This window comes from Nilaparvata lugens, chromosome 1, assembly GCF_014356525.2.
Source record: "Nilaparvata lugens isolate BPH chromosome 1, ASM1435652v1, whole genome shotgun sequence".
Classification (NCBI taxonomy): domain Eukaryota; kingdom Metazoa; phylum Arthropoda; class Insecta; order Hemiptera; family Delphacidae; genus Nilaparvata; species Nilaparvata lugens.
In genome coordinates, this window is record NC_052504.1 from 74,255,348 (window position 1) to 74,274,744 (window position 19,397).

Here is a 19,397-nt window from a genome sequence, read left to right on the forward strand (position 1 = left end):
CGTTTCGCCGTAAATGCGCAACGTATAAACATTTAAACATATAAACATTAAGAGAAATGACAAACCGTCGACTTGAATCTTGGACCAACATATCGCTCGGTCAATCAACTGACAAGTGATTACACATGTGTGGAGAAGCCAGTCTATTGCTTTATTTCCATAAGGTCTATAGTTTCAATCAGGTACTTGTGGATGAGAATATTGCGTGAGGTCTACTGTTCACAGAACTACTAGTAATTCTATAGTCTGATTTTTACTCTAATATTGACGTATGAAGGAGGCTCCTTTTTCCTTGTATATTATCCTTGAAGTGCAAAATTTCCAAAAACCTTGTATATAAGTCGACGCGCAATTTAAAAAGGAACATACCTGTCAAATTTCATGAAAATCTATTACCTCGTTTCGCCGTAAATGCGCAACATATGAACATATAAACATTAAGAGAAATGCCAAACCGTCGACTTGAATCTTAGACCTCACTTCGCTCGGTCAATCACAACAATTGTTTTCTTATGCACTTACAATGTTAATTTTATATCATGAAAAAGGACGAAGGATTGAGTCAATTTTGTTGTCCAACGAACTTGACCTGTAAAAAGGTTCGAAAAAATTCGTGTTTTTTTTTAAAGTTGATCAATTCTTTTTAAAGTTATTGTAGAACATACACTCAGACGGACAACGATTTTGGCCTTCAGTAAATGAAAAGTGCCAATTACCGTGGCAAGATTTTCAGTTACCCTACTATAAATTATAATCGAAGTTCATACTTTTTATAAACGTACAATGGATTCACCAGTTTTTCGCTGAGGATGATTTCCATTTTCAAGTCCTTCTGCATGCGTGGATGAGAGTGAGGATGGTGAAAGATGAGTTGTTCAAATAAAGGTAACCTTCAACATTTCTGCTAAAATTAATCCAATGAGTGATTGAGAGTACCAAGTACTCTTCTCTCTATTAGTATATTAGATTTTTTCGGAGAAAACAGTGCTGACACTTCAGCTATTATATATACTATTTTTTCTGTTGATGATGCCAACATAATATAGTGTTTGTACTTTGGTAATCAGATAGACCGCAAGGGATTTTACAAAAAAGGACAAATAGAATAGGACCCATGACCGGTAGAGCGATAGAAGAATGAAGTTGCAATACTCTAGCCAACTTGTCATGCAAAAGGCGCCACATTTGTATGATTGGTTCAAGTATTTATTTGTTGAATTATGTATCATAATAATTATTTTATTAGTATGATCTAAGCATAATATTTATTTAAGATGGAACCAAATAATTGGTGGTAAAAATAATTTTGAAACAATCAAGTCCAACTAAAGAATGCATGACAAGGTGGTTTCGACCAATTGGTGATGATACCAGTTCATAGCCCATTGTAGTGACAGAATCATAAGGAGTGATAAGGCATGGAAAGGGGTACCTACTTGAAATCAGTGAGGTATGGAAAGGGTAGGGTGAGTAAGGAAAGGGGCACCAGAAATCGGTGCATGTGTTGCCCAAATTGCTCAAGAGAAGAACGCAACGTAATGCGTTGCGAAATGCACGCCGCCGAAGTGGAGAAGTGTTGGGCCTGCGGGATAAGTCAGTCACCGGTGATCAGTACAGAGTTCAGCAACCATCCAGCCACTTTCACATGGTTCAGTAGACTTTTTCAGTGATTTCAGACAAACGGTTTTCGCGCGCCTTGTTTGACTGCACGCAACTCATTGTGGAATCAAGCACTCATGGATTGATACATAAAGTCCGGTAGGTATCCTATAAAAAAAGGTTTTTGTAAAACTATTTTTTTTTCGTTTATTCGAGTAAGCTGATCATTTAGTAAAATTTATTACTAATGAGATTTGGTGGTCCACTAGATAAGCACAGCCTCACAATCTTTTACTTAATTATCAAACAACAATTTCACAAATTACCTTCTGGGTTATTGAATATAAAATACAAGTACTATACACAGTACTACATAAAATAAAAGAACAAAACACTGTGCTACGTGCTGAATGAAAAGCCGGTAAGACGAGTCAATAGTTACTGATCTTACTGATTGTTCTGATCTTACAATCTCTGAAACTAATTCATATTGATGATGGTTTCTATATTCCCAGATAAATAGCCTACTTTTCTATTCAACTAATAGCCTGAAATAATATATCATTAGTACTAGCTGTTATAGAAATAAGGTGTTTCCAATCAAATGAATTCGAGCTTAGTCCAGGCAATGAATTCTCAAAAAGGGTAAAGAAGGAAATTCGGAAGTCAATTTTTGACCCCGCAGTTCTCTTTAGGGTAGTAAGGAGGTAAACATATCAAAAGTCCCCACCCCTACCCCTTGTGCTAAGGGGGTGGGGTGGTTCACAGGTACCATTTTTTGGTTTCTCGCATAAAACTCGAAAACTATGTATTCTACGAACATGACTGTTCTATAGAAAATTGAATCTCATATAATTTCTTACAATATTCATATCACAACTTTTTCTAAATCTTTCAAAGATCACTTCCCAGTGGTTCGGAATCCACTAAAAACAGTATGTTGATACATATTTTATGATTTCATCACGAAAGGTCCAATTCCTAAGCGACTGTAACGATTCTAGCCGCACGGCTATAGTCGCGCTGTGTAACAGTAGTCAAGACAGACAAAAATGATATAAAGTAATAGACTACAGCGCAGCTATAGTCGTCGCTCAGGACCTTAATCCTCCTACACCCACTCACTATTCTTGGACTCATGTAGACATTACTGTCACTAAACACTAACTGTACATACAGTTAGTTAGTGCACTTCAAAATGATAGTGCATATAACTTTTCCAATAAAATGAATACAATTCACAAATTTCTCGTTCGCAAATTGTGATAAAGGAGGCTCCGCTAAAAAAATGATACAAGTTTTCTTGTATGCTGTTTCTTATGTAGCCTACTCGAAACACCAGTCTAGCTGAGGAGGGGGCAGGTGTAGCCCCGAAACCATGGTCCTTTTGTGAAACAAAATTAAAGTAGTATTGACAACATCTGTGTCTCATTTTCTCCAATAGATAAGAACTCTAAAACCATAAAAATAACTCTACTTGTACCAAAAACTATATCAAGCATTTTCTTTGAAATCGTGACTAGAGAAACTGGAAAATGATATCCGAAAATGTAATTGTGAACTCAGATTAAACAATATAACTTTTCAATATAACAAAACTGTGTTTCATCATTGTGATTGTGATGAATTCTTTTGATGTTGTCGATGACACCACATCAAGTCTAATATAATGAACACCGCCTCTATCTAGCTAGGCCACTATCCAAGTTGAGCAAGTACGGTATTGCTTGATTGGATAGGGTGAAACCTGTTGGAGAGTAGTTAACGACAGGCCTAGTTACTGGGACGTTCTCGAATTTAATTGCTTGTAGCAACGAAAATTGCGTAGCTTACAATCATATCATGACGGTACCCGTGAATTTTATCAACATACCTAGAACTACATAAATTAATGAAACAAAAATATTCGCAATAATAAAATCTATCAAATCCATGAGAAACTTTACAATCCTATAAAATGTCTCATTTTATTACCCCTTTCTTTAGTGTGTGTGTTCTAATCTATCAGAATAAATGAGTGAAGTGCGCTTGGTATGAAACGGATGCCGCTAATAGTTTTATAAATTTAGTATTTAGTTCAAAATGGCCTAAACTTTCACCTTCCATCATCATCCTTCCCATTATCCATGAAAAAAGCCTGGGACTATTTATTGATGTTAACCCTGAAATAAATCTATTACTCTCTTCTTTATCATGTTCATGCATTCACACTGATGCCTCACTAAGCTCTCCTGTCTTTTTTTAGGCTAGTATTCACGAAATATTATGTGTTACCCTCAAATATGGGACAGCTTACATAAAATAACAATATATTAATTTTTAGACGTAAGGAACTGTCAATTTATTTAACTTTACTCAAAGCGTGAACAATAATAATGAAGATTGTGCTCCAGTGTTGAAACGTAGTCTATTACATGAATAAGAAGTAGCGTATATTGTGAGCTATTATTCTGATGTTTATTCAGTCAAATGGATGTGACAAGAAAGTGAGGCAAATCAATACTTGTACCCTGTAATGTTTCTTCGAACAGAAGTTCTTTTCTTCTAAAAGTTATACTTCCCAAACAATATAAAAAATTCTTGAATTTCATGTTTTAAATCACAACACTCAGCCGTTTGTAGTTAGTCATATTCTTTCTCAGATTTGAGTCCATCATAAGTATTATTATTATATTTATTAACTATGATTAAAGGAAATACGAATAAAGGGAATATTTAACAACAATCTGTATTATATATTCCATTTTTGACGAGTAGCTACTTTCACAAGTAAAATATGCTATTGTTGATTTTCATAACTGACGTTATCAATTTACGTTTGGCATATCGATAATTTCCCTAAATATACTTTAACAAAGCTTTGATTGACAATATTAAACTTTTAGGTGATCAGAGAAGTGGTTGGCTCCATGGTCGAGCTGATACGTGAGTTATAGCTCAAATAAGTTAAGATTAATGCCCCTCTTCAAGGGCCAAGCCCTTAAGAAGCCATTGAAGTAGCTTATTAACTATATTCAGGGCCAAGCCACATGAGGCGCTTTTCAGTCGAGTCGGCAGGGCAGGAAGCTCTCCGATTGGCTGATCTTCAGCTGATTCCCGAACGCCAATCGGAGAGCTACCTGCCCTGCCGTCTCGTCTGAAAAGCGCCTCATTTGGCTTGGTCCTGAATATAGTTAATAAGCTACTTCAAATGGCTTCTTCTAAAATGGATTTCTTCCCGGAACCCACCTAAAGCTTTAGGTCCTCTCATTCTTGACACCATTTCCATTACACACGCACAAGCCTGAATTTATGTGTGTATCACTGACCAAAAAAAGGTATGAAGATCAACGGAAATGACTAGTAATGTTTATTCAGTATGGTTGGGCATCAGGAATTATTCAACAATTTACAAATGAAAGCAAGGGTGCCCACTGTTGTGGTGGAGGGGGGGGGTCGAGAACGTAGACTGCAATATTACATTTCTTGGGGGAGGGGAAGGGTTTGGTAAAACAATTATTTTTGGTGTGGACGAACTCTTTTTGTGAAGGGTGTCTTATTTATGAGAAAACTAGTACCAAATTTGGGATATTTAGGAAGAGGTGTATCAAGGTGTATCATTGGCGGGGGTGAGCACCACTGCTGAAAGCATATAACATACTGAATAAAAACTGAGTAGGCCTTTTTAGTTTCAATTACCTACCATTCAACTATTAGATTTCAGGTTTGGCTACAAAATAGGAAATTATTCAGGAAAATTGAAATAAGATTATAGGTAATAGCCGTTCAAATTGAAAAAAAAATCAATTTAAAGCTACTTTATCATATAAAAGAGGCGACTTTGTTAGAAAGTAAACCTATTATTTAAAATTCCTTTACTGTGACCTACTTCAAGTTTTAGAACTTTTTTATCAGATACGTTTACAATACAATATAAACATAATATTGTGATCTATCATTTTTCATACCGTACTCTATCACCTGTACAACAAAATGTGGCATCAATAAGACGTGCGATGTATCTATTATTCCCTCGGTTTGTCCCTGAATATGTTAAGACAACAACTTTCACAATCTTGATTTCGTTAGCTGATAACACTGATAAAAGCAGCATGATATTGTAGCCTATTTTGCTGTCTATTAGTGGATCCTTTCATATTAATGTTGAACCTTACCAGACTGTTGAACTTTGAAGTGACGTTTCAGTCATTACGGTTGTCTATCACAAGTCTACCGGTTGCCACAGATTGAAATGTTATCTCAGATTAATCAAAGATTAAAATGTCATTCTTCATTTTCATCATAATTAAGGTTGTTATCAAGGTTGGAGTACAGTTGAATTTGATATGGAATACTGCTTCTAATATTTTGACCTCTATAGCATGAAAGACACTTTTTATTTCTACATCCTTTGATTAAAAATTAAATACAGTATTGAACTGCAAGGGTTATGGCCTCTTTTCGAATTTGAATTAGAAATGTTCTCCTTTAAGAGATTTCAAAACAAATTACCTAGAAGCTGATGACATACTCGTATTACATCAAGTTCAGAAAAATGTAACGTTTCACAACATTTCTATAGCTAAGCTAAGATTTTATCACATGGGCCACTTTCTAGACTGCAAAAACTTGTCTACTTGGAAGGCGAAGGCGCTGAAAATATTCAAGTTATTTCTCATTCAACGTGAAAGAGCCGTCATTTCCTCAAAGATCATATTTCACACTTATTGAATCTACAAGCACCAGGATTCTTCAGAGGATGACTCGATGCTACAGAATGATAGTTCCAGCGGCGTGAATAAAAATGATATAGTGTACCAGTAAGTATGACTACTATAGCGTACCCCCAACCAGCAACTATTTGAGTATTCATGAGTTATCAATCAATCTAATTTACCACCTTTTAGCGATTCAACAATACCAACCTTTTCATCAGGTTGATTTTTCATACAGGTGAAATGCTACAATCTTTCCTTTTAAAGTTTTTGGATGCTTTTTCAGCAATGAATATTACCACTTTCTAGCGATTTATTACTATGAATCTCTATTTTATCTTTCAAGTATTTCACTATTTGTCTAATATAGAAAATTACAAGTACCCTTTTATTATATTTGTATAGAAACACGACTAGTTCCGAGCACTTAACTTATGCCATTTTCAAGTGACAAAATCTGAAAGTCAATTTTGACACTTGAAAATGGCATAAGTGCTTGAAACTAATCGTGTGTACATGAAACTATAACAAGAGGGTACTTGTAATTTTCTATAATTAATCATTCAAGTAGATCTATTACAATACTTCACTATATACGTGTTCCGCTATTATATTATGTATAATATTGGATATACTACGTATTCACTATATTAATTAACAAAAAATGAATGATTTAAAATAAAGGATTGGGAGTTAAGAGGGAGTGCTGAAATTTGAATAATTTTGCTCTTCCAGGTGTATAGCATTGGAACAGTAATTTACCATTTTGAAATGCCATTGCTTCTACAACCTCTCAAATTCCCCGTCCTCTAAAAAATGGTTCTCATTTTTACACGTTTTATAACGACTAAATAAGAAACCTTCAGCGGAAAATGTTATTGTCTACTCTGTAATCATGCTGAATTACAACACAAAGTAACATAAATTTCTGTGAAAGGTAAGTTATTGTGTTGTCTAGAAAATAGGGTGTACCTAATAAATCTAGTCATGAATTGCACAACGCTCAACTCATCAGTTACAACAATAAATCCACTTGAATGATTATTGGTGATGGAGAAAAATCACTTTCGAATTTTCAGGCAAGGAACTGAATTTCATTGCATAACAGTGAATGATCATAGAGTCATCATCATTTGCACAGGTCATTTCAAAACAATTCCAGACTTCTTATGTTGTATTCACTACTCGAATAACAAAGCACAGTTTTCAGAGTGGAGAGCTTTCAATGTGAAATGATGACTGAGTGTTTCGTAAAACCTCTTAGAGAGATTTAAATGATGTCGACAGTTGTTTCATATATAGGTACAGACAGACAGCGCAAGAAACATTTTTTGTGTACTACAGTATATAGTTGCTCTAACCCGTATAGACCAGAGTGTTGTTTGCAATGCTTAGTGAAAACCACTTGTATCTATTTGCTTTATTACTGGATTGGAAGGGGAAAGGGATTTAAAATCAATGGTTATGGATACAACTCACAAGTTATACGGTACCCAGAGAGTATATCTATCCTATATCATTCTATCCTACACTATATTATTATATTCTATCCTATATAATTCTATCCTCACTGGTTATAGCCAATGTAATTGTCGGCTATTAGGCCTAGGCTGTGTAAAAATAATAAATAATGACAAGGATACACAATAATGTTAGGTTGACCCTTGATTTCTAGGAGAAGTTTAAAAGTGACATGATGATGATGATGATGATGGAGTAGAAATGGTGAAGAAGAAAAAGATGAAACGAAGAAGAAGAATAAGAAGGACAAGAGAAAGTAGAAGAAATGAAGAAGAAAAAGAAGAGGACATGAAGAAGAATAAGGGATGAGAAATAAAAAGTGGAAGAAGAGGATAAGAGGAGGAGGAGGAGAAGGAGGAGGAGTGGGAGGAGAAGGAGGAGGAGGAGAAGGAGGAGAAGAAGGAGGAGAAGGAGGAAGAAGAAAAAAAATAAAAAGAAGGAGAAGAAGAAGAAGAAGAAGAAGAAGAAGAAGAAGAAGAAGAAGAAGAAGAAGAAGAAGAAGAAGAAGAAGAAGAAGAAGAAGAAGAAGAAGAAGAAAACGAAGAAGAAGATTAAAAAGATGAAATAAAACGAAATGGAAGGAGCTATGAAAATAGGATTGACTAGAAAAAGGAAACAAAGAAGAAAAAGGAAATAAAAAACGAAGACGATTAGTGATTACGAGCACAGACACGCTAAGTGTCATGTCGAGTTCGGCATACTTAAATAGCATATAGCAAGTAGCACTTGATTAGAGTCCAGTTCATTTTACTCAGCAGGTAGGCAGGCAGCTGATCTTTAATCCATTATTGGCCCGTGGTAGTCTAGTCTACTGGATTGTTGAACTACTTCTCTGCCGCAATAATAATTTAAACTCGAGTTTGTAAATCACGCCACATAAACATAACTGGCTTTCATCGAATGATACTGGACCTTCCAGTTATGGGTGAATTTCAGATGAAAAGCTTCGATCTCCGAACTTGAATGGATTGCATAACAGTGGTTCGCTGTTTCTTCAAGCTGCAGCTCGGCTTATTGCTCATCGCTCGGCCGTCTGCCACGCAACGCGGAGAAAGGTCACGTTTAAACGATCAATGCCAACAATAGGCCTACAATACACACACACTACCGCATTAACCGGTCCAGGCTGATTTACATTGCAATTGGAACAGTATTTGGTGATTTTTCTGATGTGGTATATGTTCCATTTGAACTGACTAATGCTGAGTTAGTTCACTGAGGCAGTAATGTTTCATCAATCTGGTTTTCTAGGGCTGTTTTGATGCCAATGTTATTAGAATCTAATAATCTACAGTTAGTCCAGTCAAGGAAGGTTATAGAGGGAAAAGTTGGGAAGACAATTTCTAACCCCGCAGTTCTGTTTAGGGTAGTAAGGAGGTAAACATATTTTGATAAAAGTCCCCATTCCTAACTTATGTGCTAAAGGGATGAGGGTGTTTCAAAAGTTGCGGTGTTTTTAAAGATATTCGCTCTCGAAGGTGTGAAATTGTTAAAATAACAGGTTTTTATCCAATGTTTTGCTCTTTCAGGGCTTATAACTCCCCAACAATGCATGATAAAATCTTATGCTTATCGTGGGTTGAAAAATTCACTCCCTACATTGAAGCTGCAAACCCACGATAAGCATACGTTTTTATGATGCATTGTTGGAGAGTTATAAACCCTGAAAGAGCAAAACACTGGATAAAAACCTGTTATTTTAACAATTTCACACCTTCGAGAGCGAATATCTTTAAAAACACCCTCATCCTCTTAGCACATGAGTTAGGAATGGGGACTTTTGATATGTTCTCCTCCTAACTAATCTCAACAAAGCTGCAAGGTCAAAAATTTTGTTTGAAACATTCCCTCCAAATTCCTTTGTCAATTGGTCTATTGTTGCAAAAATGGAGATTTCACACGTGTTGAGTGAGTAAAGCTGTTGCAAAACGTGTAGGGAAATTCGTAAAAGCGTGAAATCATACATCAAATTGAAGAGAATTTAATGCCTTATAAGCTCATAATCAGCATGGATTTTCCCCGTCGATTTTTAAAAAGTTATAAGAGCAAACATGGAAAAAAATTGGTGGCAAACGTGTTTTTTCAAAAATGTCACACCTTCAAGAATGGATATCTTGAAAACTAGAGGATATATAAGAAAAGTTGTGGAATGAATATTGTAGGGAATTATGTAATCTTTAATTTGTTATATTTCAGTAAAGTCCTTAGGATACATAGTTTTAGAGTTTTATGCGAGAAACCAAAAAATGGTACCTTTAAACCACCTCCATCCCCTTAACACAGGGGATAGGGGTGGGGACGTTTGATATGTTTATCTACTTACTACCCTTAACAGAACTGTGGGGTCAGAAATCCTCTTCCAAACATTTTTCTCTATACCCTTTTTTGAGCATTCATTGCCTAGACTAAGTAAGTTATCCATGAAAAGATATTTTTTAAGAATAATATATGATTTTGGCAGTGGCGAAATATAGGAGACCAACGTTGCCGATCCTCTTTCTTGTCAATGCCTTCTATAGACGGTAGCTGATACAGGTTTATTGATGTAATATTAACTGTTCATTCACGTTTAAGATAATCAATTATATGTTATTAACATATAAATTATATTTTTCAATAATTTCATAATAAATTTTCATAATATTAAGATGAAATATTTTGTTATTTAATTATTAATCCTACATTGTTAAAAGACGATCTGGCAACAGAGCAAAGCGAGAAAGAGATAACGCTATCGGCTTTGTTGAATGATAGACAAGGATAGCAATACCATTTCTAATCAAACACTGCCATTATAACGTGGACCTCACTATAGATATTTTCCCTGGAGTCCCCGATCCTCTCCTGCCACTTACCCCCCGGACCACAAATTACCACTCAAAATTTTCTTCCTGAATCCACCCTTGCCCCCCCCCCAGATTTTATCCTGCCTACGTCCTTGAAACTTCTTGTGATGAATTGAATTCTTATTATTAATCCTTGACAACTATAAACTGTAAATCCGTCATAGGGGTTAGCACGTTAGCACCACAGTAAATTTACACTCGGATGCATCAAAATCATACAATCTCATTATACTGAACTTGAATTGAACGGAGTAACGGATAATTATTTATTTAAAAAGCTGATAGATAGATTTTATTACAAATTACTAACATCAGCCTATATTAGACAACATTAGGCTTGTAGGCCTAGATGATAGTATAGATGAAAGATACAAAACTCTTTTCAAAAACTAACAATGCGCGGTCATTGACTGAGTGTGAGTGAGCTATTTCGTCAGAGGATGTGATTGTATTGTTGCAGAATGGATAAATACGGCTTGTTACACATTCTCATCGGGGACGTAGCCTACCGTTGCTAGTTAGTACGGCTAACTAAGCTGCCAAGTGACGATCACTTAGATCAGTTCTGTCTTCTGTGATTTAAAATCACTTCCATGTAGTTCAGAGTCCTCCTTAGACTGGTCCATGCATCTTCAACAAAATTGTATTGCATGTTTTACAATTGATTGTATTGGGGTGCGAACAGACTTATGCGCCACAAACACACGCATTTCACTTTTCATCAGCTGATGCTTATTGTATTTTATCGTTTCTGTGGAAATACAGATATAATAAGAATAAAATCAGCTGATGGAAAGTGAAAAGCGCGGGTTCGTGGCGCTTAAGTATGCACGCACCTTGATATTGCAGATTGCATTAATTATGCACAAGTATCATTCGTCATTGAAAATGTTTATTCGATGTTCAAAGAGCTGACAATTCTAAATTAAATTAAAATCCGACTCTTCAAATTGAACGTAACTTTACTCAAAACTCAATAATCACTAACTTCTAACTGAACAAAAACAAGATAACAAACTTTTCTTTCAAAGGTTGCCAGGTAACGAAAGTAAATGATACGGTAGCCATGAAGAGGATTCCCTTCACACTTTCATTATATGATAACTCTTGTAATAAATCGAAATTCAATTGAAATATTTTCATGAGCTTTCATTCATTTATTTGCGATCCATACAATGATTTATCATAACATAGTGTTGTGAAGAGATGCTACTAGGTTTTCAGTTGATTGGTTCTTCCAATGGGTGACACACCCATATTCGACCTCGACCTAGACAGAACACTCTGTCTGTCCTGTGAATGTGAATGTGTATGTGTATGCGTGCGTTGAGTCAACTCACTTGCATTAGGAAACTGCTAGAAATCACTGTCCCAAGTTAAATGTTGCTCAATTTCACTCACCTATCAGGAGTGCTACTTTCATGCTCAATCGCTCTCTTTCTCCCAAATTTCTAGTCCTATCCTCTTTTCGCCTAATTTGTCGATATTTTTCTTCTGCTTCTTCTTCTTCGTCCTTTCTCCTCCAACTCTTTTTCTTCTCATTTTCCCAACTTTCTTTCTTTTTCTTACATTCCCGTATTTCCTTCCAAACCCTTCTTCCGCCACATTTCTTCTTTTTGTTTTCTTCGATCTTTTCGCTCATTATATCCTCTACTTTCTTCTTCTCGCCACAAATATTCTTCTTCTTGATCTTGCCTAATTTTCTATTCTTTCTCCTTCACTTCCTCCACCAATCCTTCCTTTCTCCAATCCTCGACGTCTTCCTTGTTTCACGCTATATTTTTTAATCGTACGACTCTTTAATTCTTCCCATACAATTTCTTATTTATTCCACTTCCTCCTTTCAGAGAAGAAGAATAGAGAAAAATTGTGATAGAGAAGAAGAAGTGGAGGGATAGAGAGCAAGAGAACGAGAAGTAGAGATAGGTAGAGAAGCTGTATAGGAGACAAATAGAGATGGAAAAGAGGTGAAATAATTGAGTAAAAAAGGATAGATTGAAAATTGAAGTAAATGGAATAAATTAGGGAAGGTGGATGATCTTGATTGGAATGAAGAGTAAACAAATAAAAGGATTGATTGATTTAGTGCTTTCAATCAGTTGTATTCATTGAATAAAGTACTCAATCAATCAGTCATTTTGTTCTTTTTTTACTCTTCATTCCAATCACGATCATCCATCTTCCTAATTTATTCCATTTACTTCAATTTTCAATCTATCCTTTTTTGCACAATTATTTCTCTTTTCCACATCTATTTGTCTCCTGTACAGCTTCTCTAACTTTCTCCAATTCCCGTTCTATTGTTCTCTATCTCTCCAATTCTTCTTCTCTATCACCCTCTCAGTTTCATACTTTCATAGTCTCCTTTTTCTTACTCTATTTTTATTCACTAGCTCTACAGCCCAGGGTGGGCTTCGGCTCCTTCTACAATATTCATCCAAGCTCTCTATCTTCAATCAATCTTCTCTTCTTCTTTCTCTACTTGCCTTTAATCCTCTTTCCTCTGATCAATTTTGTTCATTTAGTTTCTCCTCTTCTACGTTCTGTCCTCCTCTTTCTACTCCTGACTTCGTCCCCTATCATTTCTCTCTCTTTCTGGAACATTCTGCGTACGCTAAAGTTACATAATAGTTTATCGAATGTGTTGAGAAAGTCTGTAACATGCTTTTCCTGATCGGCAAATTTCCTCATTATTGCAGAAGACGTTTATTAGCATTAGCCTTTATTATTTGAATGGCTTGAATGACTAGAAAGTTGTTTATCGTCAATAACATACGACAGTATTACTTTACTATATTAAGTTTTAGCAGATTGAAATTGTGTATCAATTGGAATCGTGTTCTAACAATTTGAATACAATCACTGATTATCCAATTATGTAATTGAAGATAAGACACAGCAATAACTATCTGATCCAGAAGAAATGAATCTGAAGTCTTATTCGACTCTAAACAGAATAAAATAAATACGATATGAACTAACTATGATATAGTAGGCTAGACCATCTACTTAGGTAACATCGATCAGGTTCAATAACTATAAGGATACTCATCATTCAAGCAGACTAACCCAATAAAGTTTCTCATCAATCAATTAATTTATCATTTATAAGTGTGATCAACAAAAACTCGAACGTTTGTAGTGAGTAAAAACGGATTGAAAATAGATATACCCTATAACAAACGATATTTGAGTCTACTCAATCGATTATTATATAGTAATCGAGGTATATAGTAATAACTATAATAGGTTTATTAATAGATTCTCTTATAGAACGTGAAATCACCTCATTCTACATCTATAATAGATTATTTATACAAAGAGGTGGAAATGACCTATTTGAAGCTAGTCAAATACTCGAGGTGTTGCAAAAAAAAGATTCCCTGTTAGAACAAAGTACGTACCTTAACATAACTCTCATGCATAATTTCATGTGGTTGACATACATATCCTCGTAATGGGGTTATTGAGTTTCTCTGAATGGTGGAACATTACACTTGGAAGATTGAATTGTTGAAATTTTGAGAGGAATATTTTAGTAAGACGGAAGTTTGTGAAGCGTGTCAGACTGATTTGTGGTTGCAATTGCAAATAAGCCAAATTGCAAGAATGGCTTTCATGGTTGTCAAGTATAATATAGGGGTGCCTCCCTCCAAGCCCATCACCATCGAAATTTAAGGGCGCACTATAAATTTAGAAAAACTCGGATTCTATCCCCATAAATTCATCTTCTTCTTTTTCTTCTTTGGCTTTGTCTTTTTCCCATTGAAATGGGGTCGACATTCCTTGCTCGCAGCCTACCAGCCTACTTCGCCACAGCACCCTGTCCAATGTTTCAACTCTCCTCCAACCGTTCTCTTGCAAGTCATCACCTATTGATTCTGTATTCCTATCTCATATTTGGTCTAGTACGTCCTCTTACTCCATCCAGAACCAGATCCTCCACTCTCCGCCCCTCATAACCTGCCTTCCGTCTCTGCCATCTCATCCTCGCCTCTGCATTTCTTACTTAGCGGACTGACCTTTACTGTGCCTCTAATCATCTCATTACTTATCTTCTTACTTACTCTTATTGCAACCCCACACATCCAGCTCAACACTTTCTTCTCAGTCAATTTTACATTTCTTTCCTATTTCTTTAAAAAGAGCCATGTTTCCGTTCCATACAGCAAAGCTGGCCTGATTACTGACATATCACCTTCATTTTACAATTCACTCTTCAATTACAAAGAGCACCACTCATTCTTCTCCAGTTCATCCATCTATCCACTATTTATTACATGCTGTTTTTCTAGACCAAGCCCTCTATCTCTCTGCACAGTTGAACCCCGATACTTGAAACTCCCAACTAGTTGAAGTTGGCTTCCTTCCGTAAGGTTTTAATCAAAAATAATAATCATATTCAAAATAGAAACATATTTTCGTGATGTTTCCAAATTCATCAATTTCCTTCTAATTCTTCAACCCTAAAACGTTTTTAGCAAGCAGATGCACACAGCTGCTGGGTGGTTCTTAGCCTTTGCATGTGTAGTATTTTGTTCATCATTTTTCCCCAATACGAGAGGCAAGACAATGAGAGATATGAGAAGAATGGCTGAGGATAGGACTGCATGGAGGAGATGGACCGAGGCTGGTACCCCTACGCTGTAACGGCAGAGGGGGTCAAGAAAAAGAAGAAGAAGAAGATTTTTCCCCAATACCATGAACTCTGTTTTTGATTGGTTGATTTTTAGTCCCCTTTCCTTCAATCTTCCTGCAGCTTTCTAGCCTTTTTCAACTGATATTTGTTAGGTTCACAGAGCACAAGTTTATCCGCGAATAGCATGCACCATGGTGCTGGGTCCTTAACTGCATTACCTATGACTATGACATCTATGAGTAGGCTAAACAAGTATAATTCGTATATAGGCCAAATAAGTGAGTGGGCCACGTGTTGACCCCTGGTGAAGGCCAACTTGCACAGGGAACTCCCGAGTCCTTCCCCACACTAATTCTCACTCGTGTGATAGCTCCCTTGTACATCTCTTTCACCAAACAGGCATACTTCTCTGGCATATTTTCTTCTCTTACACTCTACCAAATCTCTTGCCTGGGAACCTTGTCATAGGTCTTTTCCAAGCAAGAAGTCAACAAAGAACATGTGCAGCTCAGATCTTGTCTCGCTTGCCTTCTCCACCAGCTGCGAAAGCAAATATTGGGATCCCTCCCAAATTTTGATTTTGAGCCACCTCCCTCCCCCAAAATAATTCAAAGACGTAGTATGCGTCCAACCCCTCCCCCTCATGAGGGGCCCTCCTGCACATAATATAAACGAAGTTGCAAGCATGCCGTTTCAAGCATGCGTTCAAGGATAAATGATGCGAATGATTGCTCGAGTACATTCATACTGATTTCAACAAAGTTCAAATGTCATCAAATGTTAGAATCTAGGTTCCAATTTCAATTTTAAAACTTCAACAGTCGATGAGACAAGATATAGAGCAGATTGATCACACAGAGAATGAAAATGCCTTTATTCAAGCTATAATTCAATAAATGATTTGAAATAAGGAAAAATTATTTTGAACAGAGTGTCTTAATTATTGGAAATATATAGTATATTAAGGAATCAAGTAAGGCAGTTGTAAGAAAGTGCATAGGATATGATCTTCAACTGTGATACTGTATTTACAGGTCATCTAAAGAACATATTAATGAAGATATAAGATCTTGAAAATTTTCAAAGTTGTATCACTCTGAATGCATCGGAGTATTTTAATTGGATAGATATTCTTCTTGTAGACGTACTAACAATATTGCACTTGATCGCGATTAAATGACGTCACCTAACTGAATAAATTCCACGAGAATAATTGAATGGATCTAACTCAATTCAACAGTACTTAAATTTCATAGACTTATGTGCAAATTTATTTATTTATTCGCGGACAGAATCACAAATCATATAAATATAAGCCATTATTATTCGTGACTTATTACTTTTCCATTAACTATTATTATGCATAGTCAATTAGTCATGGTCAAACGTGAAGGGAACCATCTCTCGACTCTGTAACATTTTCAGCGTATACATTGTGAAAAATATATTCTTATAATAGCAATCTACGTTGCATGATCATGATATACTGTAGTTTTAAAGTTTTTCATGGTATCCATCATATATCATCATCTCCACATGTGAAAATATAGAATGACTTGACTTTTTATTTGATGATTTAACGGAGTTTAGACAGTAATGTCCACTCTACCACTCAACCAAGTAAGATGTTGAAAATTCTATTTTGAAAAAACTATCATTTCGGTTTACTCCCTGACTACATTATTTGTTCTCAATTTATCTTTGCTTTGTCGTCTCTAAATTAAATATCGACATATTGTTGAAAAATATAATTATTGTAAAACAAATTATTTCTATTTAAACAATCCATGCAATTTTTATTTCAGGTTGAAAACTGGAGCAAAAATGCTTCTCGTGAAACTTTTCGCTCGTTGAAGAGAACCAGTGAATTCAGCAGGAGACATCGAGAGTGCTTTTCGGCAATAGTGAGTGACTTTCCAGTCGCAAAAATGTCCACCACTTCAATAAAGTTGTTCAATCATTTCAAGAGTGGAACATGGATTATCTACCTGCGCCAGTAAGTTCAACTCACACTATTTCTATCTCTCGTCTTAAAATTATCCAAATCTATATTCAACATTATAAAATAATGTAGTTTTAATATACTACTAGTATGTACCCGGTACTCCACAACGGTCTGCGAAAGACTCAAATAGATCATTATTATTATTATCAAAGTTCCACGCTGAAAATTAAAAGTGTAACGCTATCAGATTTACTTGAGTTCTATAAAAATTGTCAAGACAAGTTTTGTTTCTGCTGAGGGTTCAAACGTATTCATGCCATTATAGTGATAATCTTGTTTGATCAGAACAAGAATATTTATTTGAATTTTGTTCAACTAAAAGTCAACTGAATGTAAGAGAGCTAAAACCTTCTGTCGATATTTTGAAACTCAAGGGACCTAGGGATAACTTCAAGGTAAGAGAATTACTAGGCGCTTCATTTAAATTATTATAATATTGAATTTTTTTCAGATTTGGAACAATGCTCTGTTTGCTGAAAAATACTTATAGGCTAATTGAAAAAGTATCTTAGGTTGTACTTGTACTCAAAAAGATTTCAAAGTAAATAACTAACAGAAAGTAAATAAAGGTAAATTAAAAGAAAAAATAGTGATTTTAAAACTTTTTGGGGGATAAAAATATCGGCCAAACTTGAATTTTCTCTTTGGGAAAGAAATATCAACCACCAACAATGAATTCATTCCATCCAAGATAATCAACTGTCCAACTAGTCCATAAACAACTAGTCCATGAATTTGATCAATAATAAAGAAATCAACTTTCGGCATTGAATGATTGTTCTTGAAACGTGCACGCGCTAACAAAATTTCGCCAATAACCCTGCATTCGCCAATTCATGATCAATCAACAATATTATTAGAGGATTCATTTCATTATTAGTAGGATATGCAAGTCGGCGAATTTGTGTCACACGACTAAAAAAATTGAATAATGAGGCGATGAATGCAGTTTTAGGAATTTGTAAACGGAATGAAAAAAGAAATGTGATAAGCAATAATGGGTGAAACGTGGCTGAAAGCAAACTTTGCCGATGACAATGCAGAGAGGTGTTCAGGTAGGAGAAGGAGGTCTATGGCCGGCATCTAATGGAATCAGCATAAATATAATTTTCCATCAACATCTGAGCTGTTTACTTTGTCATATTTGCTGTCGGTGCGACTGACGTCGTTTTGTGTGTCCTATGATTTCCAAGTTATAGCAGTCTTGTTCAACCTCATCAGTTAGGTGGTTCAGTTGGGAGAAGTTCGCCATATCTGGAATAGATTCTCACCAAGGTTGAAAAGTTCATAAATTCAGGTAAAACTTACAATACATTTGGGGTTGATTTAGAAAATATAATAATATATTTGTATCAGCTATATATTTTTTTCGAAAGAAATAATTTATCTGAAATATTTCACTTTCTGTGTGGGCCGATCTAGCACCCAGCTTCGACTGAATAGTTCATTAGAGAATATATCTAAACCTGGATATTATAATTCATGAATCTAGTTATTGATCATAATTATAATAAATCCAGGTCTTCATAAATTCAGGTGAATCTCATTATAAATTTCCACCTTTATATTTGAAAAAATGTAGTTTACATATACAGCTTGATGGTAGTGTTGAATACTTGCTGATTATTCTTAATGAACATTTTATACAGTTCCTCACTATCTAGCACGTGAACACCAACAAAATGGATAGGTGGATATGGTGATTTGGTAATGTCAACTATACCTATCCATTTAGAATGACAATAATTTGATAGTAATAGCCGGAGATTCATGTAGTTGAGGAATCCTAGAAGCTTATCTAATTTGGGATGATATACAAATAAATTGGTAGATATCGTCTTGATATCTTGACATTTCATGTTATTTTGTGAATGCACAGTAGGAAGAATAATTATCTGAATGGATTACAGTATTTTAAAATGTGGTTACAGTTTGAAGGTTTGGCGAATTTACTTGATTGATAGGTGATTAACCGGATTCTATTTTTCAATTAACATAATTTGATAGGCGATTCTTTGAAATGTGTGATATCAATAATGACAGCGTTGTATATTGTTATTAAAGATCACATTTGATTTGGTAATTCTTTTAAT

The 19,397-nt window shown here is 35.3% G+C and overlaps 2 protein-coding genes across 9 annotated transcripts in view; one reads left to right on the forward strand and one right to left on the reverse strand.

Moving 5' to 3' along the window:
* LOC111045580 (acyl-CoA Delta(11) desaturase) overlaps positions 1 to 19,397 on the forward strand; it is a 57,403-nt gene that overhangs the window by 20,724 nt on the left and 17,282 nt on the right. Inside the window, exons 1-2 of one of the 3 annotated variants that reach the window (XM_022331017.2) lie at positions 1,533 to 1,758; positions 17,105 to 17,295. In XM_022331017.2, coding sequence (XP_022186709.2) covers positions 17,228 to 17,295 — 68 coding nt within the window. In that variant the 5' untranslated portion in view covers positions 1,533 to 1,758; positions 17,105 to 17,227. Of the gene's footprint in view, positions 1 to 1,532; positions 1,759 to 17,104; positions 17,296 to 18,323; positions 18,602 to 19,397 lie in introns of those variants that run through there. The other 2 variants (XM_039442707.1, XM_022331018.2) reach the window with 2 other exon arrangements.
* LOC111045582 overlaps positions 1 to 19,397 on the reverse strand; it is a 71,413-nt gene that overhangs the window by 12,174 nt on the left and 39,842 nt on the right. The window contains exon 1 of one of the 6 annotated variants that reach the window (XM_039442756.1): positions 5,547 to 5,737. The exons of 4 other annotated variants lie outside the window; for them this stretch is intronic. The gene's annotated coding sequence lies outside the window, so the exon portion shown is untranslated. Of the gene's footprint in view, positions 1 to 1,436; positions 1,568 to 5,546; positions 5,738 to 19,397 lie in introns of those variants that run through there. One more of the 6 variants, XM_039442749.1, reaches the window with a different exon arrangement.